Source organism: Barbatula barbatula, assembly GCF_947034865.1.
Source record: "Barbatula barbatula genome assembly, chromosome: 8".
Taxonomy (NCBI): domain Eukaryota; kingdom Metazoa; phylum Chordata; class Actinopteri; order Cypriniformes; family Nemacheilidae; genus Barbatula; species Barbatula barbatula.
The window spans coordinates 2,019,408-2,047,331 of record NC_136771.1 but is presented as its reverse complement, the minus strand read 5'-3'; the positions used below and the strand labels follow the sequence as shown (position 1 = coordinate 2,047,331).

The 27,924-nt window shown below is 41.3% G+C and overlaps 4 protein-coding genes across 5 annotated transcripts; 1 reads left to right on the top strand and 3 right to left on the bottom strand.

The window, feature by feature from the left end:
* Positions 1-450: 450 nt before the first annotated feature.
* On the top strand, positions 451-3,943 carry LOC306897345 (serine protease 23-like). Its single transcript, XM_079461984.1, has 2 exons — positions 451-585; positions 1,904-3,943. Exons 1-2 carry the CDS (start codon positions 551-553, stop codon positions 3,027-3,029), a joined length of 1,161 nt encoding a protein of 386 aa, XP_079318110.1. The 5' UTR covers positions 451-550; the 3' UTR covers positions 3,030-3,943.
* Positions 3,944-4,279: 336 nt separating this feature from the next.
* tmem39a (transmembrane protein 39A) lies at positions 4,280-11,118 on the bottom strand. Its single transcript, XM_079463002.1, has 9 exons — positions 10,675-11,118; positions 10,100-10,292; positions 9,677-9,899; positions 9,510-9,593; positions 8,040-8,194; positions 7,429-7,756; positions 7,169-7,356; positions 6,878-6,998; positions 4,280-5,642 (listed from the first exon to the last, which is right to left on the bottom strand). Exons 2-9 carry the CDS (start codon positions 10,216-10,218, stop codon positions 5,403-5,405), a joined length of 1,458 nt encoding a protein of 485 aa, XP_079319128.1. The 5' UTR covers positions 10,219-10,292; positions 10,675-11,118; the 3' UTR covers positions 4,280-5,402.
* Positions 11,119-12,120: 1,002 nt separating this feature from the next.
* On the bottom strand, positions 12,121-17,682 carry ildr1a (immunoglobulin-like domain containing receptor 1a). 2 transcript variants are annotated; one of them, XM_079462713.1, is made up of 8 exons: positions 17,407-17,682; positions 16,707-16,877; positions 16,424-16,573; positions 15,267-15,386; positions 15,020-15,166; positions 14,257-14,385; positions 13,470-14,152; positions 12,121-13,043 (listed from the first exon to the last, which is right to left on the bottom strand). In XM_079462713.1, the coding sequence occupies exons 1-8, from the start codon at positions 17,453-17,455 to the stop codon at positions 13,005-13,007; spliced, it is 1,488 nt and encodes a 495-aa protein (XP_079318839.1). In that variant the 5' UTR covers positions 17,456-17,682; the 3' UTR covers positions 12,121-13,004. The 2 variants fall into 2 exon arrangements, with proteins under 2 accessions (XP_079318839.1, XP_079318838.1); XM_079462712.1 differs by having other exon boundaries at positions 12,144-13,043; positions 13,464-14,152; positions 17,407-17,664.
* Positions 17,683-18,273: 591 nt separating this feature from the next.
* LOC306897072 (immunoglobulin like domain containing receptor 2) lies at positions 18,274-27,413 on the bottom strand (the record flags this gene model as incomplete). Its single annotated transcript, XM_079461548.1, has 9 exons — positions 18,274-19,383; positions 22,167-22,794; positions 22,934-23,141; positions 23,238-23,363; positions 23,478-23,633; positions 23,775-23,921; positions 24,763-24,819; positions 27,124-27,243; positions 27,401-27,413. 9 exons carry the CDS (start codon positions 27,411-27,413, stop codon positions 19,312-19,314), a joined length of 1,527 nt encoding a protein of 508 aa, XP_079317674.1. The 3' UTR covers positions 18,274-19,311.
* Between the last annotated feature and the right edge of the window lie 511 nt (positions 27,414-27,924).

The window sequence follows — 27,924 nt, the reverse complement described above, 5'->3', positions numbered from 1 at the left end:
ATAATTATTATATTTGATAATTATATCAAACAATCATGTATCATCATGTCCTGGAGGGTGTGGTTTAAATTAAAACACCAACACGCACGCGCACAAGCTGATCTGGAACTGTTGACCTCTACAGGAGGATACAAGAACATAATAATATTATATGTAATTAACCAATACAAATACATTCCTAAAAACACACACGTAGAAGACTTCCTGATGATAATTATATCTAAATTATATTTTTTTGTCCTCAAGTTACTTCAAGATATTGTGACAAATGTTTTCCATCTTTAACTGTTATCAACCGCCTCTCTATTAAAATACATTTAAATAAGCCTTCGATTTAACACGTGAGGAACAAAAATATATATATATTTGAGTTTTTTTAACTTGAAGAATCTCTGATGTTTTATTCCTCTGATCACGTGCAAAGCCTTCGCATCGTCGCGCGTGCACAGAGGCGCGTTCCGTCTATCAATCTGAGCTCGTGCGCGTGTCGGGATTCATGGACAGCGGTGGGAATCTCGTGACACCCTCTCGCGCACTTTAACATTCTCTGATGAAGAGATTCATCTCACCTGCGCGCGTGAACAGGTAGGAGCGGATTTCATTCATAAAACACCAATAACTGTCGAGCGCGTCACCGCTTCAGTTTGGGATGGAAATCTGAGAAATAATGATTTTATTGTTTCATGATAATGCTCGTTTTGTAAATTAATGGCGAGTCTATTTTCATCGCTGTTATGTAAAGGAGTAATTTTCCCATTCAAAGAGATTCTCTCTGGAGAATAAAGACTTTTCACTTTAGTGTTTAAACAAAGAATTTAATTCTTAATGAAAATAATTTTATTGTTTTTCTATTTATTTACATCATAAAAACAGATAATAATTCAGATTCATAAATGTTAAGTTTGTATCAGACAGTATTAAAACTTTCAAAGCGTTGTTCTCTCTCTCTCTCTCTCTCTCTCTCTCTCTGTCGCTCTTTCTCTCTCTCTCTCTCTGTCTGTCTGTCTGTCTATCGCTCTCTGTCTGTCTGTCTGTCGCTCTTCCTCTCTCTCTCTCTCTCTCTCTCTCTCTCTCTCTCTCTCTCTCTCTCTGTCTGTCTGTCTGTCTATCGCTCTCTCTCTTTGTTGCTCTCTCTCTGTTTGTCTGTCTGTCTCTCTCTCTCTCTCTCTCTCTCTCTCTCTCTCTCTCTCTCTCTCTCTCTCTGTCGCTCTTTCTCTCTCTCTCTCTCTGTCTGTCTGTCTGTCTATCGCTCTCTGTCTGTCTGTCTGTCGCTCTTCCTCTCTCTCTCTCTCTCTCTCTCTCTCTCTCTCTCTCTCTCTCTCTCTGTCTGTCTGTCTGTCTATCGCTCTCTCTCTTTGTTGCTCTCTCTCTGTTTGTCTGTCTGTCTCTCTCTCTCTCTCTCTCTCTCTCTCTCTCTCTCTCTCTCTCTGTCGCTCTTTCTCTCTCTCTCTCTCTGTCTGTCTGTCTGTCTATCGCTCTCTGTCTGTCTGTCTGTCGCTCTTCCTCTCTCTCTCTCTCTCTCTCTCTCTCTCTCTCTCTCTCTGTCTGTCTGTCTGTCTATCGCTCTCTCTCTTTGTTGCTCTCTCTCTGTTTGTCTGTCTGTCTCTCTCTCTCTCTCTCTCTCTCTCTCTCTGTCTCTGTCTGTTGCTCTCTCTCTGTTTGTCTGTCTGTCTGTCTGTCGCTCTCTCAGTCTGTGTGTCTCACTCTCTGTCTGTATAATTGTGGCTACTGTGGTTTCCCGGACAGGAATTAAGACTCATCATAGATTGAGCTGAATACAATTTAAATGTTTCCTAATTTACATAAAATGGCGGCCAAATGACTACATGTAAATGTTAAAGGTTCTGGTCAACACTGCACATACGGAATTAACTCTCTCTCTCTTTATCTTCCTCTGTCTCAGGCACTTCACCTTCATGGCCTCTTCAGTTCAAGCGGTTCTGCTGTCTCTTCTTCTGGTGTCCCGCATAACGTCGGGTTCGTCTCAAAAGCCTCTGTGGCCACTACAGCACGTGCCGGTGGTCTGGCCACAGGAGACCGAGGAACTGGCGGAGCCTCACTTCCTTCAACCCCCTCAGCTGCAGGTGACGTCCTCCTGCGGTCCAGAGTGCCACAGACGAGCTCCTTCACCCAGTTACTGGGACCTGCGACACTTCCTATCCTACGAAACGCTGCATTCCAGCGGTCAGCTGACCGAGACCGCAGTGGACATTTATGGATTCGACACGAACACCTTAGAGACCCCTGCCCGTCACTCCCGTGCCAAACGTCAGATTTTTGGCCACGACAGTCGCTTCAGTATTGTCGGCCACGACTTTCTGTTGAGTTACCCCTTCTCCACGGCGGTGAAGCTGTCCACCGGCTGCTCCGGTACTTTAGTGGGTGATCGACACGTCCTCACGGCGGCACACTGCGTTCACGACGGCAAAAATTACGTGAAAGGTGCCCAGAAGTTGAGAGTCGGCTTTCTGAAAGCACAACAAAAACACTCATTGGGGAGAAACGACACAAACAACCAATCAAAGATGAAGTTTCAGTGGATACGAGTAAAACGCACACACGTACCGAAGGGGTGGATTAAGGGCACCGCCAACGACATCGGCATGGATTACGATTATTCTCTACTTGAACTGAAGAAGGCACACAAACGCAGGCACATGAAACTGGGCATCAGCCCCTCGGCCAAGCAGCTCCCAGGAAAACGAGTGCAGTTCTCCGGCTTCGACAACGACCGTCCGGGTCACCTGGTTTACCGCTTCTGCCAGGCCGGAGACGAGACCTACGATCTGCTTTACCAGCGCTGCGACGCTCAGCCGGGCGCCAGCGGCTCCGGAGTTTACGCCCGCATGTGGAACCGCAGGCGACGCCGATGGGAGCGTAAGGTCATTGGTATCTTCTCCGGACACCAGTGGGTGGACCTCAGAGGATCTCCTCAAGAGTTTAACGTGGCGGTGCGCATCACGCCTCTTAAATACGCTCAGATCTGCTACTGGATCAAAGGAAACTATTTGGACTGCAGAGAAGGTTGACAAGAGTTTTCTACGAGCAGAGAGATTCGTTGAACTCATCGTCTCATCCACTAATCAAACTTTTACAAATACCTGTTTTTTCTTTTAAAACTTATTTAGTCAAACAATATATGTTACTAAAATCACATAGAAAACCCCCCTGTGTTCTTCCAAACAAGAGCATTATTTTTATGAAGGCCGAACTGCACACATCATCTGATGACTCTGCAAACTGGCACATCAGCTTCAATGTTACAGACATCACTCTGTGTGTGTGTCCCTCTAGTGGTCACATGTGATTTTACAGCCACATCACATCAAGACTTCTGTGTGGATATAAACATGTAGACTGCAGGCGTGTTCATCTAATGCCAATAATAATTCACATACTGTGCTATACACAAAACAATAAAAGAAACACTTTTCTATTATTGGGCTCGTAATAGTTTTCAAAAGCTCAATGAGAACACATTATTCAGGGTGTGTACAGAAATCATGGAGCTAAATTTAATATTTAAAATGTATGAAAGGAGTCTTAAAAAGGTCTTAAGACCTTATCGCCACTTCAAGTTTTAATCAGATACATTGGATATCATTTTCTCCCACCCAGTTTTCAAACCTGTACAAATGTATTTGCTCTATTAAACACAAAGAAACTAGTAAGAATGTTAGCAATTTTAAGTTCTGGGACATCATCCACTACCATAGTAGGGAAAAATATATTGTGAGATATTTTGAAGAATTTAGGAAAACAAACATTTGACTACAATTGTATTCTTCTTACTATGATAGTCAATGATGTTCCAGATTCTATCTCTGTGTTCATCAGAACAAAATCATTAATAAAGTTACAAAATGACATGAGGGTGGGGCTGCTCGAATCATAATCGCGACTGCCAATATTGAGATCCTGATATTTAACACGATTGCCCTTCAAAACAACATAGAAAATAAAAAAACAAACATTTATTTTTCGGTTAAATTAAAAAAGTAAAGGTGTGCTCTGTGGATTTATACCACAAGAAAAGAGAGGCTCCTTGCTAAATGGATTGCGGCACAATTATCGTTTACCTCCATTATTTTGTTTTTATAATTGATGAAGGACAAAACTGACGTTTACGGTTCATTTTCGATTCATCGTACATGAGGGTGAGTAAATGACGACAGAATGTTTGGGTAAACCATCGCTTTAACTTGCATTTACGATAGCACAACTGAACAGTCTTAGTTTATTAATCCAACATAATTAAATGTCGCCCCATAGACTGTTTGAGTGACTAACCAACCCAACGCAAGGTTTATTAGAAAGAGACACACAGAACAGTACTGTACACATCACGGTTTTTCCCAGAGACGGCCCTCAGCCATGGTTCCAACTGTTTATCCTTTATATTGCATTTCCCCAGTAGTCAACGATGATGTTCAACAACCGGGTGTGAATTGATCTCCCACAATTCACCAACGCAATGATTAAATTTAGGCAAACTTTAGCATATGACCTCTTCGGACAGATATGAAAAGATGATTCAAATCTAATACCTTGGAATGCCATTTAAGACTTTTGAATACCTTTTAAGGGCCTTCATGTTCCCTAAATGTATTTATCAACTTCTAATACTTCTTAAGACCCACAGACACCCTTTTATTATTCACATTCTTTGTAAATGTGTTATTAGACTGAAGATCTCAAACAAATGTAAGAGACCTGAAAACTCAAAAAGAACAATTACGAGCCATTCAAGATAACACAACCAATGCTTTTAAAAATACTTTTTTTATACAACACAATGTGGATTGATATATGACCCGGTATTTGTGAAATGATTTCTTCAGATAAAACGAAGTCAAATGGTAAACAGAAACAAGCAGAAATCTTCTTAAAGAAATGAGACCTGGGCTGTTTTCCTCATTTATTTTGGATGTCATTTTAAAACAACAAAATACTGCAAGCTGGACAGCCCACAAGCCCCGCCCAGAGCCCATGTAGCCACACCCCCTCAGAAGAGATTTGGCACAGACTCTGCCTGACCTCACGTCTTAATACACACACATATGAGATTATGAACGGATAACACAGCCCTCATAATGCACTGGTTCAAATCCCGCGTCGTGATTGGTCAGTGGAAGCAGGAGGCTTGTGGGGTTGGCTTTTCTGGTTTTTCATCTTTGGCAGAATTTGGACATCCCACGAAACACAAACCGTCTCTCTCATTAACAACGTGAGGGAAACCGATACAACGTCGCATCATAAGCATAATGCCCGAGTTTGTTTTGTGTAACAGTATACAAAATAAAATATTTCATTAAATAGATACAAACGTAGCATGAAAATAGAACCGTATCAAAAGCAATAGAAGTTTGCAGTCTCAACCCGCGTCTCTTCTGATTAAGAGTTCACTGTGATTTGATTCCCAGGCTGCCGCCAGAGAGCGGGTATGAGTACGCCTTACCCAGCACGATCCGATCCCGCAAGAGTTTGAAGAGCACATAGTAGTTGCAGATGAGAATGAGTCCCAGCGAGAGCGTGTGGTTCCAGCGCTCGGAGCGCAGCAATGAATACAGCTGATACAACACCACACTCGACTCGATCCCGATGAGAAGATTCAGGATCCGCAGCGGCTTGTGAAACAGAAACTAAACCAACAGACAGACAGACAATAGTGTTCATGAGCTGAATCGCCAGATCATCACACAAAACACGTCACACTGACATAAACATCAATGAAAAGACAGCAAAGATAAATGTTATGTTAAAATTAAGCAATGAGCCCCGTGAAGTTGTGGTTTACATTGATTTTATAACAGCTAAGGTTAGACTGTGTTCACTGACCATTACAGTTCAGTCTGACCCTCTATAACTCTTTCTCTAAAGGACCTGCATGTTTTCAAATGGCCAGCAATGTTTATTTTTGGAAAAAGCAACATTGACCACATCAGTAATCCAATTATTTTCCTTATTCTAAATAAGCAAATATTACGATTAAGGTGTTTACATGAGTTGCTTGCAGAATATACATTTCATGTTCCTGTTTTACATGCTGCACTACATAGTTCGATTTATGGCAAACGTCATTACGTCCCCAAGCGACGCCGTTCACTCCATAATTTCATGTATCAACAAACAGTTCGTCTTCGCCATGGTACCACATACAGTATTTGGTGTTTAATTTGTAATTTTACGCCAGCCTCAAACGCAGTTAAAGTCGGGGTGTTCGATATCTCTTAGCCGTTGTTGATGTTCAAATCACCAAAACAAACACACCACTATCCCCATCGACTAATGTCCGTCCTGTGCTCAGTGCACCTTACTGCTGATCGGCTACAAGGTTGTTTCGGTACTCGGCCCGACTTTGTCTAAACAATTCGGAAATCGGACACCCCGCCTTTAACTACTATACATACAATACGTCCTAACTGACGACGGCGGATACAAACTCTCCAGCAACAGGCATCCTCTGCACTTTTATACGGCAACATTTCAGTCATGTGTACATGTTTATATTGCGACCAAAATAGGAGTACTCAACTCGTCTTAAATCGATTCGTGTTTACTACGGTTATGAGTTCATTCGAATTCAGCTAATCAAAAAGCTCGGTTTACATGCTCCATTTTCAATCAGAGTATTGTCTTAATCGTGGTAATGTCGGATTATTGTTGTCCATGTAAACGTTGTCATTGTGTCTACACTAAACGCAGCGCGACATGACAAAAGACATTAGACGGCATTATAATTTCGTCCACACTGGATGCGACACTACAAACCCATTAAGAACAAGCCGTTTCGCGCCCGGTGTAGACACTGTGTAAGCTGTTCTCTTTACCCGAACAACATCATCGAAGATTATAGAGTAAATATGAAGATACTCACATAAAATCTGGAATGCGAGATGTCTGAGGGCAACGCCACATTATACGGCCCGATGGCTTTATAAAGACTTCTGCTGTGTCGCACCAGAACTCCCTGCGGCCAGATGGTGCTCTCAGACCATCTAAACATGAATCAAAGACATCACCAACATGTTACGTGTGTTCCCTCAAGTTAAGACACAACATGCGCAACGTAAACACACGATTACAATGAAGCATGAAAGAATTGTTGTGCTGTAAAGCCGTAAACTAATGAAGGGCATCGCGAAAGCATCCGACATACACTACTCACATGTGCTGCGGAGCGTTGCTATATGAACCGTGTTCCAGCCTCTGCCAGCGGCCCAGATGCGCAGCCGAGCGATGCAGCAGGTCGCAGTAGCTGGGCGGAAGCAGCTGACACATCAGCATCACAAAGGCGTTGATCCACACCATGATGAGATGCTCGCACGACCAGCGCATGTCGTAGTACTGCGTACTCTGGGTAATGAGAAGATAATTCACCGATATATCACAAGCTTCACCGCGACGATATGACAGACACCGGCTCACCTTGACAAAACACAGCGGCAGGAAGGCCACGTAGTAAGCGCTGAAGAGCGAGTTGAACAGCACTTCTTTGATTCGTCGGTTGAAGTCTGTCTTCAGCTCTTCGACCTCGGTGCGGATGAGCTCAGGAGACGGAGGGCAGGTGTGGGTGGGGGCGTGGGCGGCGCTAGAGAACTGTTCTCTCAGGTTTTCCCGCAGTAGCGCAACGAAGTCTTTTGAGCGATGGAGAGGCGGATCTGCCCCGTCCTGCTCTGAGAAGCTGCAGTCAGTCGGGGTGGACTGAGCTCGACCCTCGTGATGGAAGCAGTACAACGGCACGTACACTCCGAACCTGACGGAGAGAAACATCATCTGAGCCCGCCGTACACACAATAAACACGGCAAACACAATAAAGCAAGCAACGAGAATGCAGCTGTGAGAAGAGATTACAAGGTCCGAAGTGTTTCTATAGAAAAGCCTCTAGACATTTCTTTATAAAATAACAAACACTAAGTTTATGTTTAAAGACATCACGTCAACGCTGCACACACTGAGCTGCTGCCATTCTCCACAAAAAAATCAGCCTGAGCCCTTTAATGAATGTTTTGATGTCTGTGGTTGGTAGGACACTCACGGATAGCCCAGGAAGAGCAGATTGAGAACGGAGTTATTCTTAAAGAGATTCAGAAGAGTCCAGCACAAAACCCATCCACACAGCGTCAGCAGGATCAGACGGGCCGCTATCAGAATCATGCACCGCACTGCAGATGATGGACTCGTCTGAGACGCCTTGAAACAGAAGACGCACAAAATACATCAGAGACGCATTACAGATAAAACCACATGAAAGTCAATGCAAGAGTATTTATTTGAACAGATTGTTGGTTTAACCTAAAACGGCAGCACATACATGTGTAGAACACTGAGGTGTCATCTCACACACTTTGTCAACATCACAACATCGTAAAAGTTATGTTGACAAAACACACACATTGTTAATTTGACACTTCGTTCGTTCGTTCTCTGGAGACCCCAGGCAACAAAACGTTTTTTATTTCGACAAATGCAATTTCTCTCTTTTTCTTAATGTTTTGTGCATTTTTTGGAAGATGTTTGATATTTTTTAAATATAAATAAATAAAACCATTATTTTTTATAGGTTTTTATACAAGACAGCTTTTTATGTAAAATTCACTTTATTAAAAGTTTTATTTGAGGATAACATGACTAATTTGACATGGTTTTGAGTAAGAGTTTTGCCCATATTTTGGAAATTGCAGTTTTAAAAGTTAAAAATTATTAGTAGATAGCCACTATTTGCCAGTAATGGCCACGCCATAATATGAATCCAACTGAAAAAACTTTAGACCAACAATTCAGTTGGATTCATATTATAGAGTGGATTCATATATATAATGAAATCACAATAGAAATTACTTTGCAGTTCAGTGAAAAATCAATAATGTTGCATTAAAATTAGAATCAAACCTGAACAAGATTTTACAAAGAGAAAAGTTGGTTTATGGAGTTTATAATTCTACAAATTTAATCTAAATATTAGTTACTAACTGTGCTAAAGAGATTTGTCTCATCCTTTCACGTCTGTCTCTCTCTCTCTCTCTCTCTCTCTCTGTGTGCGTGTGAGCATGATCACTCTGCATTGCAGATGTTTTTTGCATTGTTGGAAGTGTGCCACTTCATTTCTGTCTATGCATGTTCTGCGTTGTTTCTAATTTTGAGGAAGTATTTTGTCCATTTTCTAAGCGGGGTCTCTGAGTGTGACTTTGTTTTTCTCACTGACATAAACTCAAGATATCATTCCATTTTATTTTTTTATTTGTAGATCTAGAAAGTGTTAACCACCGTACAAACTTTCATGCCATTTGGACGAAGAGGAATTTTTATTTTAGCATTTGCGGGTCAAAAGGACCCTGAAGGCACCATAAGGGTTCAACTAAGGGGAACAGAAGAATTATGGAATGCTTGACTAACAAACAGTTAAGCCTGACACTCTCAGCCACTGCACATGTCATCCATTTCATTCACGCAGAACCATAACTCTGAAGTCCGCACACAAAACGCTTTGTGGCGTGCATGTGGTCACCTCTGAGACGACGGTCCACACGAGTCTTCTGGCCAACATCACAGTGATGAAGATAGCCAGATGATAGTCCATCAGGTGAAAGTTCTTCACACAGAAGAAAAACATGAGTTCACATTGTTAGAACATTCAGAGCTGTTGACTGATAAACGTGAATGTGCTTGTGGTACCAGTGACGTGGAGGCTGTGGGGTAGCTGTTCGAGGACCACCACACCGTCCTGTAGATGTTGATGTACTGAACGAACAGCGCCACCAGCAGGTAGAGGAAGAGCAGACACTCAAACAGCAAGTTACCGTCCAGAGGAAGATCGGGGATGCGGGAATGACGCACGGGTTCCGGAGTAATGAGGGCCGTGAGGGGCGGAGCCGACAGACCCACTGAATTAATCCCCCTGCGTCATGACACAGATGTTCAAGTAAGTGACGTCACAAGTCAATGGTTCATTAAAGTGACAAAGAATAAATAAACTATGTAGCGTTTCCACATCATGATAAAGTCAGGCTTGTTTTTGTTCTGGTGCTTCTGACCAATAGCAACGTGTTTATTCAGTGGGAAACTGGACTGTGTGTGTGTGTGTGTGTGTCGTCTCACCTGCACCTGAGACCCGTCCCATTACTGAGGCCACCGCCGCCGCCCATCAGCGTCTGCAGGGACGGTAACGCAGAGCGGCTCAGCTGCTGTCTACTTGGACCCCTGCGGCCACCAGGCATGTCCAACACCGAGCACAACACCAGCCGCTCGCAGACACCACGTCCTCACGTCTCGGCCCAATGCAGCCCGGACTCTGCAACACAAACATCTGGATGAAAACATGCTTGTATTAAATCGCTGCACGGATCTCAAATCTGTCAAAGTATGTCTTGTTTAATCTTACAGTCAGGTCAAAGGTCAGTGTTGTCAACAATGAGCCGCTTTATTTGACGGCACTTAAAAGAGGAACTGTAGCTCACAAACTGTACACTTAAAATGGTGACAACACACAAAGCAACACTCCTGTTCTAAGCATCACATAAGACAAATAACAACACAAACAAGCAATACACAAGAGACTCATCACACCCGCGCACACACTAACAGATACACAAACAAACGCGTAAAGCAGGAAATGAAATTGTAACTAAATGAACGTGAATAAAGCGCTTATTACTGTGAACATTCATACTCACCGCGCATGAATCATGAGCGCGCACATCAGTCACACAAACTCTCAAACAACAACATCTGTTTGTGTTTCTTTCACACCGCGAGACCGTGACGGAGACGCCGCGAGTTTGTTTATTCGCACGCGTGGACGCGGTCGCGCGCTGCAACTTATCAACGGTGCGAAATGCAAAACTAAAAGTTTGAGAAGTTCCGCGTGCAGCCGTTACAGCGAACAGACCGACGTGGCAAACAGATGTCTGCGTCACGTGACGTCATCAGCTCCGCGACATCGCAAGGGTAGTGACGTTGTGGCTGCAGGCGATGCGGCTGGTGATGCCAAATCTCGCCGTGATATGCCGCATCTACACCGAACCTGTCGAATAAAAACGAGTCATTTACTGCTGTCGTCGTGCCGTTGTGAAGTGCGCATGCCCAGTAGACGTCTAGACTTCAGGGTTCTCAAGTTTAATCGAAACCTTGGAGCGAGAGCGCAGGCAGGTTAGGGGAGGAGCCCTAATGGAGCCACGCCCCCACGCAATTTTACCCATTGTTCATTATTAACCAGCACGAATTGAAAATATAACAATTGATAAATCTGATAAATGACAGAGCAATCCATCACATCAAATTTACTCTTTAATTGTATATTTCATTACAAATATAAAAAAAATTACACAAATATAACAATTGGTCCAAACACAAATCTTTTTCCATTTTGAACGTGTCTAGTGTGGTGAAACATTGTGAACAAATTGACATATTAGAGTATTAAGGAGTGTGTGTGTGTGTGTGTGTGTGTGTGTGTGTGTGTGTGTGTGTGTAATATGTTTTGTGTTGTAAGTGTTTGTAGCAGATTTTGATGCCTTGATAATAATAATATAATTATTAATGTAACTAGAAAGACTATTAACACAGTATATAATTTTAAATAAAATGAAGAAATACATCTTCATTCCTTCCCATATCCTTTAACATTTCCCTTAGTTTTCAATGTTTTGACTGCATCAATATGTATACGATGGGCTATATATTAATTTTTTTGTAGCCTAACATGTTAGACGAGCTTTCTTCCAACTTTCCTTGTCCATCACGACGTGTGTTCGCGCGATATTGAGTGTTGCCTAGTAACGAACGGTGGCCGAGAATGTTCCGTCAACTTCCGTGTGTTCGCGCATCTATGTTGCCTAGTAACGAACGCAATCTGGCCGAGATACGTGCCTGCGCCTCGTATACAACGTTATATATAAAGCAGGACAACTTGTTTGGCATTGCCTTTTCGGCGTGAGAAAAACACGGTGTGGCGTGTGAACTGGTTGAATTGCGTGTGTCTCACGGCCAATGCGTGAGACTTGAGAACCCCTTCTAGCCATATCCAGTTTTATGCGCATTCGCATAACTGAAGCGTGAATTGTGTGTATGTGAATATGTAATTATAATAATTATATATTATTTATATTTCATTTAGGGATGCACTGATAAAGTTATCATTTTTAAAGACCGAGTACGAGTACCGATTTCCCCCCTGCAACTGCCCCATTTAATACACAGTGAGACTAAATATAATCTAAAATATAATCGCTTCATAGTTACAAACAACTCCACCTTAAACACAATATAAAAAAATACTTTGATGTGCTTTTCTTTAGTATCGGTGCATTTTTACGAGTAGTACATGAGCGTAGCATCGGCCAGATATCAGTGCCTCCCTTATATAATTCATAGATAATACTGCTGTCAATAAGTCATATTTTGGAAACGTACTTGCAAAAAACATGAAGAATGCTAGAACGACATAATATAATTCAACAGACCACAAAAGAGTCACATGCTCACAAACTGTGTAACTTGTAATATAAAAATCCAGTTTTGAAATAACAGCAACTCTTAAGAATACGGAAGAAAATAATTTACAAAGAGGCAAGAAAAAGTTTAACACCACGATATATACATTTTACACACTGTCCTTCAGTTATTCATCAACAACATGAGCTGCTACTCTAACAAAATACAATTTTACTCTTCATTCATATTTTAATCATCAATGGAAGAAAAAAAAAATCTCTAGTGTTTTACTGCTCTGTCCTGTAAAAAGTTTTAAATACAACAACAAAACACATTTATTTACATGTTTTCTTATTAAAACCCAAACAACTTTAAAATAAGAAACATTTCATCAAGAAACTATCAAACTTAAGGTAGTCTTTCTGCAATGTTCATTCACATTTACTCAAAATGTACATTGTTTTGCTAAACAAAAAAAAGGTTTTCTTCACTTTAAGAAAATGTTTTGCTTCTCTTCAGTCTGTGCACGTGAACACACACAAGTTTGTTATAAATGTGAAGTCGGTGGAAATCAGATGACAATGCTGGTGCCACTGCGTGAAGTTTTATCCTACAGGAGAGAGAAAGTCAAGTTACATTACACATGATATATAAAAGATACTGTATATTATTACATCTGTGTTGTGTACATGTATATCTGCACATAGAACATGCAGTGGAGTCCAAAGGTCTGAGAACATTCCAGAAGAGGCTTTTATTCTGCATTCTTTTCCAGATTCAACACAAAATATAAACCCCTATGTGTCCTGACGTTATCACTGAACTATAATATAATGATCAGAATCTGAAATCTCACAACTTTTCTTTACCACAAAACAACACTGTGTTCTCTTAAGTTGTTCTCAGACAATTGGGGTTATATTTGATCAGCATGAGAGTGTGTGGTTTAGTTGTGTTAGCGTGACAACACCCGGATGCCCAAATCAAAAGAAATGTATTATAAGTGAGTTAGTAAACTTGTTGTGCAGACCCTTACGGAGAAGCGTTCTGGGCGCTTGGTGTGCTTCTTTCCAGGCTCATATTCAGTGTAACTCGGAGGATGATCTAACCAGCCACCCCCCCGTCCTCCTCGAGCTCCTCCACGTCGGCTGTCCTCATCATTGGCCGAGCTCCACGAATCGCGGCGAGGTAATGGCGAATAATCATCTCGTCTAGCCGGTCCTCTGCGGTCGTCGGCCAAAAGATTGTCTCTGGATCTCGAACGTGGACGATCCGCTCCGGGTTGGCTCCGGCGGTCCAGAACGTCTTCCTGACTGAAGCTCCGCGGAAGACCAGGACGACGGCGCCGGTCGTCGCGCCGCGGGGCTCCGTAGGCAGAAGAACCGCTGGAATGCGAGTGGCCTCCCCGCAGGACTCTGTGCGTCGCACGTCTGTCGTCCAGGGCTGAGAGCATGCTGGGAGGGCCAGCGGAGAAGGGCACGTGTTGCGGCATGTGTTGGGGAGGGGGAGGCATGTGCTGCAGCGGGATGGCGGGATGCGGCTGCAGAAGCTGATTGTTGACATCCATACCTCTCACCCGATTCTCCAGATAGTCCAGCACCTGGTTGTTCCCGTGAACGCTGCCGTTGCCGTGAATGCTAGGGGGCGCCATGGTCATGGGCATGTGTGCCATCTGAGGAGGGGGGAGAGGAACCGGAGTCATACCCCCAGACGCCGAGCCTTGTGGGAAACGAGAGTAATAGAGAGACGTGTCATATTTACAAAGTCCTTGTGTGAGGCTACGATGGAAGATTTGTTTGAAAGAATTTAAGGAGATGACTGACCTGGGTACAGCATGGGGTTCATCTGATAGGAGGAGCTGTGGTTGCTGATTGGTGCGTAGAGCGGCTGGCCGTTCATCCAGGGACTCATGGCTTTCTGAGCTTCTTTCATGAATCTGTGCTGCATAACCGCTGCAAATATTACAAACATCAACCGACAGGACTAAAACTTTGATTAAGTTCACAATCTCACTTACTGTGCTTTCACAACGAGCAACTCGGTCGCTAGTTGTCGCTAGTCTCTTGCTAAGAGGCTGTAGAAGCTGTTCCTAGCTTTGGTTGTTCTAGGAACATTTATAAACAGACCCTGCCGTAACTGACATATGATGTGAGCTCCGCTTTTGCAAATCTCAACTTTGTCGCGTCACTAGACACGCTCACTTTCTGTCGACAACGGTCACTGTCGCTCGTGTTGACGGCCCTCCATGAATGACATCACCTTGCTTTGACACTGTCGGTGTGAATGCACAGTTAGCCCCGATTCACATTTCGCGTCTTAAACCACACAGAAAATGCAAGCCGACCCCTTTCTTTATACAAATGTGGAACTATTTCCATCTTGCTGCGGCTCCCGTGGTAACACCTCTAGAACAACCTCTAGTGTCTACATTTAAAATAGCTAACTTGCATGTGCAAAAGACGTGAAATGTGAATCGCCCCTTTCCTTTCTCTGTCAACTTTCTCTACATTCAAGTGTACAAGCGACCAGTACAGTAAGACACGGCATGATGTTATTTGACAGAGCGCTGGCTGGGTGTGTTGGTACCTTTTTCAGGACAGCAGCAGGTCTGCGGGCAGCACGGGCAGCGGACGTAACAGCAACATTTCTGTGGACAGCACTGACAGCAACAGATACACAGCAGAAGGACAAGCATCAGAGCTCCAAGGATGATCAGAAAAGCCGTCAGCCAATCTAACACAAACAACAACATCATTACAGTCAAACATCGAATGAAGCATTAATGATGTATGGACATTTTTTTGATCCAACATGTAATCATTAATAAACTTACGATACACTATGAGCTTCATTTCCTGGTCAGAATCTCCAATTGTGTCTCCAGGTGCTTCCACCGAGCAGAAATACATGCCGTTATCCCACCACATCACCTCATTGATGACCAGATCCGCCTCTGACACAAAAACAAACACACAACATCATGACGGGTTGAGGTAGATGGGCTGTCACCATTCAATACAACACATCATACTGGCTTCACACTACCACAGTATTTTAAAACAATTATGTTCAGAAATCCAATAGCAGATTTATTTAGAAACAATAACATTTCTTTAACATACAAAGCAATTAAAAATTTGACATAATTTTATATCTTCAAAAACGAAGACATTTATACGGGTTTGGAACAATTTGAGAGTGAGTAAATGATGATAGAATTAAAACTCTGGATGAATGATCACTTAAAGGTTTGTAAATTAACTAAATCCTTCTGTGACTTAATAATGGCTGTGCGATATTGAGGAAAAATGCAATATGCAATAGCATGCTAAATAATGCGATATATTCGATACGATATTTCTTTTTCTAAAATCTATTTTATTGTATTAAAATATATTAAAGAAATGATATAACCAACAACTATTTCATTTTCATATTACATCACTACAACTTGTAAAAGTGGGAAGCCATGTTTTATTGTTGCATTAAACAAATCTGACATTTTGTAAACAATCAATACTCGAAAAACTCGGATTGTTGATTAACTTGCGTCAGAGCATCCGCACGCTATCATGCACACGCACGAATATCCCAACAAACATCCACCTGCCAGATAGTACGGTATCTATCCGTATCGACCTCAAACTTTGACCATACATAACTTTTGGAAGAAATAAATATGCATATCACGATGGTTTGCGATAAATGAGCTATTGCGATATGCACATGTGCGATATTTCGATCAGCCCTACAATTAATGTTAGAATTTGAAGATAAAAACGTAAGTGAAGTAGTATGATTTATAGAGTTATATTTGAAGAGTTTGGTTCCAAAATGAGATAAGTCATCACCACAGCTGTACAAACACACATTTGTATATCAATTCTATAGAATGAATGGATATGTACTGTGATGTATAGTTACACATCTGTAGTGTGATGCGTCTGATGTACATTAACACAAAGTGGCAGTGGCAGGTGTCAAACTCACTGTTCTGAAGGTAGATTTTTCTATCCCGGTACTCAGAACCCAAAATCGCCTCACCAGAGCCCAGTTTCTGAGCCACGGTTCTGACGGTACGTTGTGAGTCTGGACAGTCATTGGCAGGGTCTTGACCCAACTGAAGGGCGGACTGATATGCTGTAGGGTAGGACAACACACACACACACACACACACACACACACACACACACACACACACACACACATATTAATGAATGACAGACTCAAAGCATGAAATTCTGCCTTTACCTCTGTGGATTTGAATTCGCACCTGTGGAGTAATACTCAAGAACCGGATCTTTACAGAAGGATTTGAATTTCCAGGTGACCATCACAGACTGGAGCTGGGCTGATGTCGAGAAATCACACCGTAAAGTGACCGAAGCAAAAAGAGTTGTGCGTCTCTCTGTCTCAGAGAGAGTCACCTGGATAGACAGAATTCCTAAGACCAAAGACAAACAGAGAGAGAGAGAGAGAGAGAGACGCAGTTAACACAAGGCAGTCAAACCTGTAAAACTAGAAATAACACAAAGAAGCGGAAATGCCCTGACTTCATGTGAACAAAGTCAGTATCAATCTACACTAGTGAACTTTTCTATTTTGAGGTTTGAGGTAGTAAACGTGTTGTAGACGCGTCGTTTTACCCTAAAAAACATTTAAACAATATCAACTGTGAACTCGAGCTCTTCTCTTTACATTTTTAGTCATTACTTTATCCAATTTCCCATCTTCTTTTATTGTTAAGTGTTTATTGTGTTTTCTTATAGAACAATTACACAGTATGTGTGTTCGTTGTGTTATCTGTCAACAGTGATCAGAGTCACGTGATCGATACGGATGCGCTCAGGTGAGATTCACCTTTGTTTGGTTTCGATTAAACTTACAATGTTGTTGTTGTTATTATTATTTTGTCTCGAGCACCGAATATATTTGCAGGAAATGTGGGAATGAAAATCAGCGGTTTAAGTTACCTGAGCTGAAGATACTGAGAAGCAACACGATGATCATCCGCGGCGTCATGATGTTATAACACACGAAAAACGACACGATGAGAAAACCACTCCGCTCAAAATAGCATTTTATCCGCTTAACACGCTTTAAATGTCAGTTCTCTTACTAGGAACAGTTAACATGTCCTTGCTTTACTCTCTCTCTCTCTCTCTCTCTCTCTTCAGCTTTCTCCTCCTCATCATCATCATCAACACCAGACTCCGCCCCCTGGCCGGAACAACAGGTGCATCATCTGCCGCAGGTATCTGCTCCTGTGTCACGTGACCCGGCTGACGATGGGTGTGGTCGACATCTGTGGTGCGCAGGTCGATCGGCGTTGACATCAAAGTCTCGCGAGAGCGTTTTAAAAGCACAGATTTAATAACACGCACAATGTGTGTGTGAAATATGACTTTATGGGTGATAACTACAGGTCCTGTCGACAAACATAATACACAAGTTCATGTGTTACGGGTGATGTATCTCTAGTGACCAACAGGTGGCGCTAACGGCGTTCACAATGGCTCTTGAAGGGTCACCTCTGCTCTATAGATCAAAAAGGAGAGAGAGAGAGAGAGAGAGAGAGAGCTGCGTAACCACATTCCTCACCCCCATCTACTTCTCACATCCCTGTAGGGCACACAGCGCAACTTACATAGAAACCATAACAGTTTCTGTCTCAGAATTTAAGAGAAGTCATGTTGTGTCTTTTTATGAGGCTTCTCTCAGTGTTCAGACAATAGACAAAGAGTCTTTCTCTCTCTCTCTCTCTCTCTCTCTCTCTCTCTCTCTCTCTCTCACACACACACAGACATAAACAGAAAAGGCAAACATAACACACAGACGATTTAAAAAACACGTTTTAATACGTTTTAGTGACATAGTGTACAAGATATGAGCCTGCTCAAACTAATATACATATAAAACAACAATAATAAAGCAAAAACAAAAACTTGAAAACAAACATGTAAACATGGAAAATGATGTTCAGTCCTCATGGACTGTAAACTGTTATAATACGAACCGTTCTTTCAAATACTGGAATAAGATCATTATAACTACAACATCATTTAAAGTTTAAGAAGAGTAAAACAGAAGACATTGGATCTGATCTCCTATAGAACCAAACAAACAAACACTCTGCTGAACGTGTGACGTGTGATGACATCATCATACAGTGATGTCACCCCTCTGTGTGACTGCTGGTGTCTTTCTCCCCCCCTGATTCTTGTACACTTTATTTATCACCACAAATACAATTCAACAGGTGTTACATCACAGAGAAAGAGAAAACCATCACTTTAAATAACGTTAAGTGCTTTTAAACTATTGCATGTTTTCAGTGCGTTTTGTTATCCATTTGTTCCAAAGTCACGACACATGTTTTAAAGTCATTGATAAAATGTGAAAAGTTGGGTTTACATAAGACCCACTTCGTTTAACGTACATGATATTTTCATATACAATAAATAAATGTATTTGTTCTTTACTTTGTAAATTATCGTTTTCAAAATGCTTTCTGGTGATCTGTCATGCATTCACAGTGATGTAATCAACTCTACTGTTTTACACTTTATTTAGTGTACTCAAAATACTGTAGTCTATGGAATGTCCCCGTAAAACATGGAAAACAGCGTGTGTGTGCGTGCACGTGTATTACTGATGAAAATCATATTAATAATGTGCAGTAACATTAAAACTAAACACAAAGGTCTGAGAAATAACTTACAATACATAAAGACAGACCAGGAGTGTGTGTACATGCCAAATATTCAGCTACAATAGCATTCCACTCCTTTTATCTGTTTGAAAGCACCGTCTCTCTCTCTCTCTCTCTCTCTCTCTCTCTCTCTCTCTTTCTCTCTCTCTTTCTCTCTCTCAGAACGCTAGTTTGTTACATCATGTCGTCTTTTTCCGCATATGGGGATCTCTTGGCCCCTGAAGATCTTCAATCTACCCTGCAGAATAATTAGAGATGAAAATGGTTAAACGCACACATGCACACTTGTATGATATAGCATTGCGTTAACAACGCAAGGTTGTGGGTTGGATCCCAGGGGATTGCAGATACCTATGTAAAATATATAGGATAGTGCTATGTAAGTCGCTTTGGATAAAAGCGTCTGCCAAATGCCTAAATGTAAATATATTATTGACCAACAGGACAGCCCAGCTGGTGAAACTGCTGTGCCAACATATTTCTCCTGTTATCCCTTAATGTGTGAGAAGAAATAAAGATTCCTCTAGAGAATACAGGAAGTACATTTTAAAAGAATACATTTGGTTTTGGACTTCATTTCGTTTAGAAGAGTGTTACGCAGAATTGTCAATAAATGGAGAACATCACGTAATTGTCAAAGAATTCTTCTGTGTATAATGGAGTCCGGTGTTTACAATGAAATGACAGAAATGTAAAAGAGAAGAGTGTTGCTTTTACTGTACGTAAGTAAAGTCACAAATTCAGCTTTCTTGAAACACAAAGATATTTCTGGTACGAGACTCAATCCTGTATGTTCTCTGTTATATCTATTTTGCCAGTAATTAATGAAGAGAGAGTTCATACTGATATTCTCACTCAGATAAACAACCCGTATGAAATATATTAGAAGCAGTTAAAACATTTTCATATAAAAACCCCACAGTCCCTTCGTGGGTGTGAATCGACAGGGTGGAACCCCACACACGGTCTCGTAATTCTTTAGTGTCTCCATAGTTTTGTGAGAGATTCTGGTGCTCCGCAGTGTTGAGAGAGGGCGAGCGTGGTAAAAGCGTGGTAAACTCTCAGATCATCACACTACAAGTGTGTCTCTGCTCAGAAGCATGCTCTGTGTAAAGATAGAAGAGTTCAGATGAGTCCATAGATCCAAGCTGGTTTAGTCTAGATTAGTCCGGAGAGCAGCGGTGAGAAAAGCACAAACAGACGGCAGGTTTTGTAAGTGATTATTGTGTCATTATTATAAGATTATGAGCAGACCTGTGTAATATCCCGAATAATATCAAGCATTCTTCAAACTGCACTCAATAAGATTTCCTTCATTTTTAGAATATCGACAGTTTCTCTCACAGCAAGTCACGTGAGAAAGTAAAATATATCTTAATTTAAACTAAACTCTGGATCAGGATCTATATGTTGTGGTCTTGAACCTGATCCAATAATGCCACATTTGGCCTGATGCTTGATCTTTAGACGTACTGTTGGACATTTCTGTGATAAACACACTGACATTAGTTGTGTTAGAGTTTAATCCTGGTGACTCGAACACATTTTTGAGGGGAAGGAATTAAAGGGATAACTCGCTTTAGAACGTGAATTCTTTCATAAATTACTCACCCTCAAGAACTCAAGATGCAACACATGCATGTGGTGTTTGTTTGTTTGTTTTATTTCGCACAAAACGTTTATAAAATGAAGGCTGAACCACCGTAGGCACATGGACTATTTTAATAATGTCTTTATTAAAGAGTAACTATTACAACATTTCATGCCATGTCTTGCTGTGTGTGAATGTAAGAAGTCTGCAAAGTTCACCAAAAGTGAACGCATAACAAAGTGAGGCTTGGGAAAAAACGAGTCGACTCTGAATCACGCGAACGAGTCTTCTTTCGTTCTAATTTCAGTTCGGGTCAGATTTGCGTCACTTCCTGTAATGCCCGCTACGTTCCATTTGCGACACTGCACGTGGTAGACCAATCAAAGGCAGACTAGACCATCTGACCAATCACATAGACTGACAGAAAGGAGGGGATCAGACAGATGAATCGCCGAACGAATAATATGAGAGTCAATCAAGAAGGGAGGTAATAATAACTGCCTATTATTAGAAAATGAAAGTGTTTTTACACCGTGTATGTCTGAAACTTGTTTTTGGAAACTCCTTAAACCAAAGTAGTCATCACAAAATATTTACTGTTACGTTGCTTTCTATGCCATGTCATAAAGCTCTCAGACCGAGGGTGAGTAAATCATGACTAAATTTTCACTCTTAAGTGAACTATACCTTTAAGCAAACAGATTAAATTTAGCTTTCCTAACGTTACCTGTGTACAGGTTATTTTCTGTTGTCAAATCGAGGTGCGAATCGAAGCGTGATTGAAAGACCTAGATCAGAATCAAACTGTGCAGTTTGTTCATCAAGAAAGGTCTATAAGAGATAAGTATAAGGAATGATAAGCAGGAGATCTTATAGAGTGCATGATAGAGGTCTAATGTTTCACTTTCATGACACAAGGTCTCCAAACATCACACCGGACATCAGCATTTCATCCATGGAGAGTTAAAACCCTTCAAAGACAACATCGACTACCGATCAAAAGTCATTTAAACATTCTGTGTTCTTATTTTGAATAATAAACTCAACAAAACTTCTGAATCTTCAGGCTTTGTGTGGAATTTTCCCAATCAGTTTCTTGAGGAATAACCCTGAGGTCACATCTTTTCTGACCACTTATTGACGGATTTGTATTCATTATTCAATCCAAGAACCCATTCCAAAACACACTTTTTCTCATAAGTAGAATGTTATGAATTATGTCTATATAGACCTTCAGATCACACGATTTTAAAGATCATACAGTGCGTTAACTTTTGACCGGCAGTGCTCTTCAAATACTTCAAAGATGTTGTTATGGTCTTCTTTTAAAAGACCACAGCGTCATTTGGCAAAAATCTCAGTGCTTTTCTTTAACGGCACGGGTGCTTTCATTTCAGGCTGAAGTAAAGTCAGCTTTACAGATAACTCACCACTTTACGAGGTCGGTTGTGTTCCTCCTGTCGGCCGTGACCGGAGCGCGTGTGGTTGAGTGGGTGTTGCGTGGACTCTGCTTCGCGGGAATGTTCTTTCTCTTTCTCCGTGTAGGGGGGTAAGGATTCCGTGTCCTCTGCCGTCTTGTGGCGAGGTGACCGGTTGCTTGGTGACCTGCCATTCAGACGCTCATGACTCTTTTTGGAGCTGTTTTTAGAAGGCGAGTCTGAACCCTCCTCAGTCCTTCTCGCTTTAAAAGAACCTTTCTCTCCTGCTTTAGCCTTACACTCCATGAAACTGTTGGAAAGAGCATCGTCGTAGTCTCGTTGATCACGCTCTGGTTGGTTGTTTTCCCAAGGGCCGGGCCTTTGCACAGGTAAGGGTGGGGGGCTGGGTGGGCGTTCCTTTGAAGAGTGACGCTTGGAACAATAAATCGGATAACCGTCGCGTTCCAGTTCTCGTTCTCGCTCCCGTACTCTGTAGTCATCCTTCCTGAATCCTGAGTCGCCGTGACGACGCCCTTGCTGCACAAACGTCATAGCGTACTCCTCCAGCTCATCCAGCGATCCTGTGCGTCCACGTTCCAGGAAAGGTTTCCTCTTCAAGTGTTCTGAGCGTGGCTTCCACCTGTAAAGCAAATCAAAAACCTGAAACCGCATGTGTGATGATAAACCTGATTTATTACAGTTGATAGATTGTATGATCTGAATTCGTCAAAAGCAAGCAGTGTGTATGTGTGTTTTCTAAGTACAGACACTTCGGTTACCTGGGGTTGTCGTCCATCTCACGGAGTCTGCGCTGCGGCTGGCGTGTGTAACGTTCCTCATGAGAAAGTGATAAATCTGAGGTCAGGAGGTCCGGCACATCATCGAGGTCGGGGATGGGCGGTAGGGCTTTTTTTTGCACTTGTCTGTAGGTTTGACGGAAGTCAGATTCTAGGTCGTGTAATGAACTCAGTTCAGACAGACCGCATACTGCAAACATGTGAAGAGAGGAAGGGTCAGTGTGGAAAATAAACATGACGAACAGAGAGGGAAATGTGAGGGAGACGTCTGAGGTCTGGATTTTACCGTCTCTGCTGCTGCTGCTGCTAAGCGTCTGTGACGGGTTAAATTCAGCAAGCTGCTTTTCCACATACTGGAACACCTTCAGAGAGTTCTGATCCGATGTGGGCTGCAGATGAAAACCACTGCACGCTACAGAAAACGCATCAAATCTGAATATTGACGTGATTCAAATCACTTCACATTTAAAGACTGTGAGAGAAAGTAAATGAATGGAAGTGCTGCTCTGTGACAGCTGAAAATCACCTGTTGTGCCGTTACTTTCAACTGAGCTCAGGTGAGGATCCATCAAGGAGGGGGGTGCGATAGGCATCATGGTTGGCATCCCAGGTATGTAGTATGTAGGGTACATGGCCACAGGCGTCGGTGGTGTCGTCTTGATCCCTTTTCCTGCTTCATACACTGTTTTTATTTTGTTTAGACAAACGCTGAACATGTGTAACCCTTACCAATAACGTTATTTAAAAGATCCAGTAACCGGCTGTCCCTGAAGATGCGACCAGAATAATTTCTTTAAGAGTATTGTGCGTGTGTTATACTCACAGTGTCGAGGACAGCAGCAGCTATCCGGACAACAGCAACATCTCACATAACAGCAACAGGAGTGAGGACAACACTGACACCAACACAACCCCACCAACAGAATGACCACAATACTGCCTACGACGACAACACACACAAACACCCACTCTACACACAACACAACACAAATCATTACTACAGTACACACACAAACAGAGACCAGCAGTGTATCGTGGTAAACCAATGTCTTTACTGAGCAAAGATAGCAAATATTTTGGATCTTTGGAGGATTTTTATTTGGTCCGTATGAGAATGACAGCCGATGTTCCCAGCGAAAATGTTTATGTTTTTTCATTCAAACTCTTTTTTGCAGAATGCAGTAACAGATTTCAGATACACACTCAAGAGTGAAGGGGGGGGGGGGGGGGTACTCGGGAAGTAGATTTCATCTTACAAACACATTCACAGGAAAAAATATGAACAAACATTTTTTTAACCATTTTGTTAAAAGAGGTTATTGTATTGAGACACACACTTAACAAACTATTAAGGTGTTTATAATGCAAAACGACTTCTGTATTCTGTATATTCTGTAAATATAAACGATATTTATATACGAAATATATATGAGATTGACAGAAGATAGCAGAACTGAATCACTCAGATTTCTGTTCCTTTGCCACTTCATGTGTTATCATTAGTGATCTCTCTCTTTGATGATGGACTTCCTATGGGCATGTGAAACTCACAACACAAACATCTCACCAACAACATGAAAAAAACCACCAGACCTGATCTACTGTACGCTACGAGTGAACATTTCTTACCCTAACAATGATCGACTTCTGACCTTTAAAATGCACAACATAAATCATCAAATAAATTATAAACAAATAACTTACAGGCTAAAAAACATTTGTTAGTGAACGTTTGATTTCTTTAGGAAACGAGATGAAAGACGAAAGCATTAGACACAGGAAGTGATGCGGATGAAACAGGAAGCTCATACCTGGAATAATCTCCACATTAATGCCAGGTAGAAGATCACCAGTCATACGTGTCTGACCTGGAGACACAGACAGAGGTAAAGCAAAGAGCAAGAGAGAGCTGGTGATGCAGAAGAAAGATCTGGGAGATTTCAGCTGAGAAGATTGTGTGTGTGTTTCATGCAGATTACAAACAGAAGGTTTGTGAGAGGTAACACTGTGACATATGGTATATTTATTATATAATTTGACTGTGCTATTATAGAAACTGGATTATGAAGAAAATGTATAGGGCTTCTGCCATGATACAACATCACAGAGATCTGTCTACACTACTAATTCGATTATAAAGTGTATTTCTCTGTACAATGACAGAGAAATGTTAGGGTTAGAATTGTGAAGGTATAATATAGTAGGTGTAGATGATCGGTTCAATCAAGACAACTTTAGCTTTAATCATTTACGGTGGCTTTTACACTTGAAGTTTAGTTCCGAACGGGGCACGGTTCACATGAAATATCGCTAATGTGTAAGCTGTCAAGTGAACCTGGGTGCGCAACTGGCTACCGAACCCGAGACTACCTGAAGGAGGTTGTCTGAGTTCGGTTGCTCTCAAACTGTGGTGCGGTTTGCATGAATATGAAAGCAAGAAGGACCCGGGTGTGCACTTGATCAGGAAGTAAACTAACCTGCAAATGTCATATTTGTCGCACATGCTACAAAAAAATCAGTCTGTGCTACGAATACATTTAAGAGTGTAGCACGCGTGCAATACAGTTTGGCAGAGCAACTTGTTTGTTGAAGTGCAGTCTCTATGTGCTGGTGAGGTTAACACATTTCGCATTTATTTAGGTTTTTATTTAGTTTTTGCAATCACAACTTGTTTTCCATCGATGCGCAATGTGGGAAAACATGGAAGGAATCACCAAAGCGGAATTCTACAATTTAAAATGACCTCTGCTTTGTTCTGCGTGTCTATGATTGAATGCGTTTTAATAAAAAACACGTAAGATATAATAGTGTTGATGATTTACTTTGTTTTTGAGCAAAAGTGAGTTTAAGGGGTGCGAGTGGAATCAGAACGGCAGCTCAACAGTAATACACTTTTTTCTCAAAATAGTCTGTTTGCGTGCAGCAGAAAGCCGTGTGCATGCAACACGCATACAGTAAACCAAAATGTCGTTAACTGCGCATAATAGCTCCAAATGAAAAGAAATGTAGAGTGGGGCTTTATTTTGCCCTTACCTATTTGATTGGTATGTTGTAAGTTGGGCTATATAGTTAGTCAGTATAGTCATACCACTTTCTGTTGCTTACGTCATGTGTTGAAGAGATATTGTTGAGAGGGGGAGAGGAGCTTAACGTTTTTGATTAAAGATTACAAGTGCAAATGAAAAAAAAAAATGATGGTGTGCACGGAAAAATCTTTTATAATAATCACTACTGTGTAAAACATGTTTGATTTCATGGTGACTTTAAGGATGCTCTTCAGTTAAGAGATGATAGGAATATCTTCATCTTTTTTTTAGAATCTCAGAAAGGTTGTTCTGTTGTTCTTGCTATAGACAAATAAGTGGATGAAACTGAATGCTAAATGACTCAAGTGTGCTGACCTCAGTGTCATTCAGATCTTTACATCATGTTCACTGCAAGACACTTAAAGCTTTACTGTTGTCATGGAAACATGTTTAGATTGTGTGAATGATGCTCTTTGTGTGGTGAGTTTGCATTGAACATGCATCTTCTCTTCTGTTGTACATTATATCTCTGTGTTATCTCTCTGTGACAGTCACACTGTAAATGTTGTGATCAGAAGGAACATGCGGTAACACTTTACAATAAATTTGTAATGTAAGTCAATGTCAATACAATTATTCATGTTAGTTCATGGTGCATTACCTATTGTTAACAGACACAAAGTGGGTTTTATAAATGTATTATTAAATGCTGAAATGAGCATGAACTAAGATGAATAAATGCTGTGGAAGTATTGTTCATTATTAGTTCATGTTAGCTAATGCATTAACCAATTGTTAACAAACAGAACCTTATTTTAAGTAAGTGTGTAAGTGCTACCGAACATTCTGCAGAACACGGGTTACAATCATGACTTTTACTGAGAAAGAACAATAATCCTTCTCCATGGATTTTCACAAATAGGTTTTGGGATCCAATTTAAGTGCAAATCAACCTTAACCTCTTGCAAACACCTTTATAAGAGTGAATATGACAGAACACTAAACGCTCACACAGACACCAGTCACAATTAAACCGAGCTCTCTCACACAGAGAAGAGTGCAGACGCTTTACAAATGACGACACTTTGACAACATCATGTTCTGTGTGTCTCTCATTTCATCTCTGAGTGAAGATTGTGAACTCACCCAACACAAGCATCTCCACGTGAGCTTCATTCTGACCCTCCAGATCGTCTGAGATGACCACCTTACAGTAATACAGGCCACTGTCACCCCACTGCAGCTGGCCAATGCGCAGGTCAGCCCCTGACACACACACACAGAGAGAGAGAAATTACTATTAGTGTAAATGTCACTTCTGACCGAGAAACACTTCAATAATGTGCTGCAGATTCTCCTGATATTCATCTGTGCTTTTCAAAACGGAATAAAGTAAATTATTTTCAGCACACACGCAAATGACTTGTATCACACATGTTACAAGTTTAGCTCCATCAACAGCTACGTCATGGGTGGGGTGCGAAATCTTTCTTGTTACTGCTGAAGTGAGTAAACAAAATCCTTACAGGAACAGGAAACGGTCTCAACAATGAGTAGCCCTTCCTGTGACACACACATAAGCACATAAACAATCCCTGTGTCCCAATTCGTCCCTAAATAGCATTTAAAATTATAAGTAGATTTTAGTAAGTAGATTTAGAATTTAAAGTTTAGATCGATGGACACTCAGATGGCTGATATTACCCACAATACACTGCGAGAGGGCAGTTTAGTAATGCCACACTGCCTTAATAAAATTAAATAAGAGAAGCTTAAATTAATTAATAAATGTAACAAAAGAATCTTGAATGCAAAGAAAAGCTGTACTTTGATGTTCGTTACTGTTAATGATCACAGCGTTGAACACAAAATCACTGAGACATTCTCAAAATATCTTCTTTAGTCTTCAATTGATAAAAAATAAACAAAAAAATAAAATGAAGATTT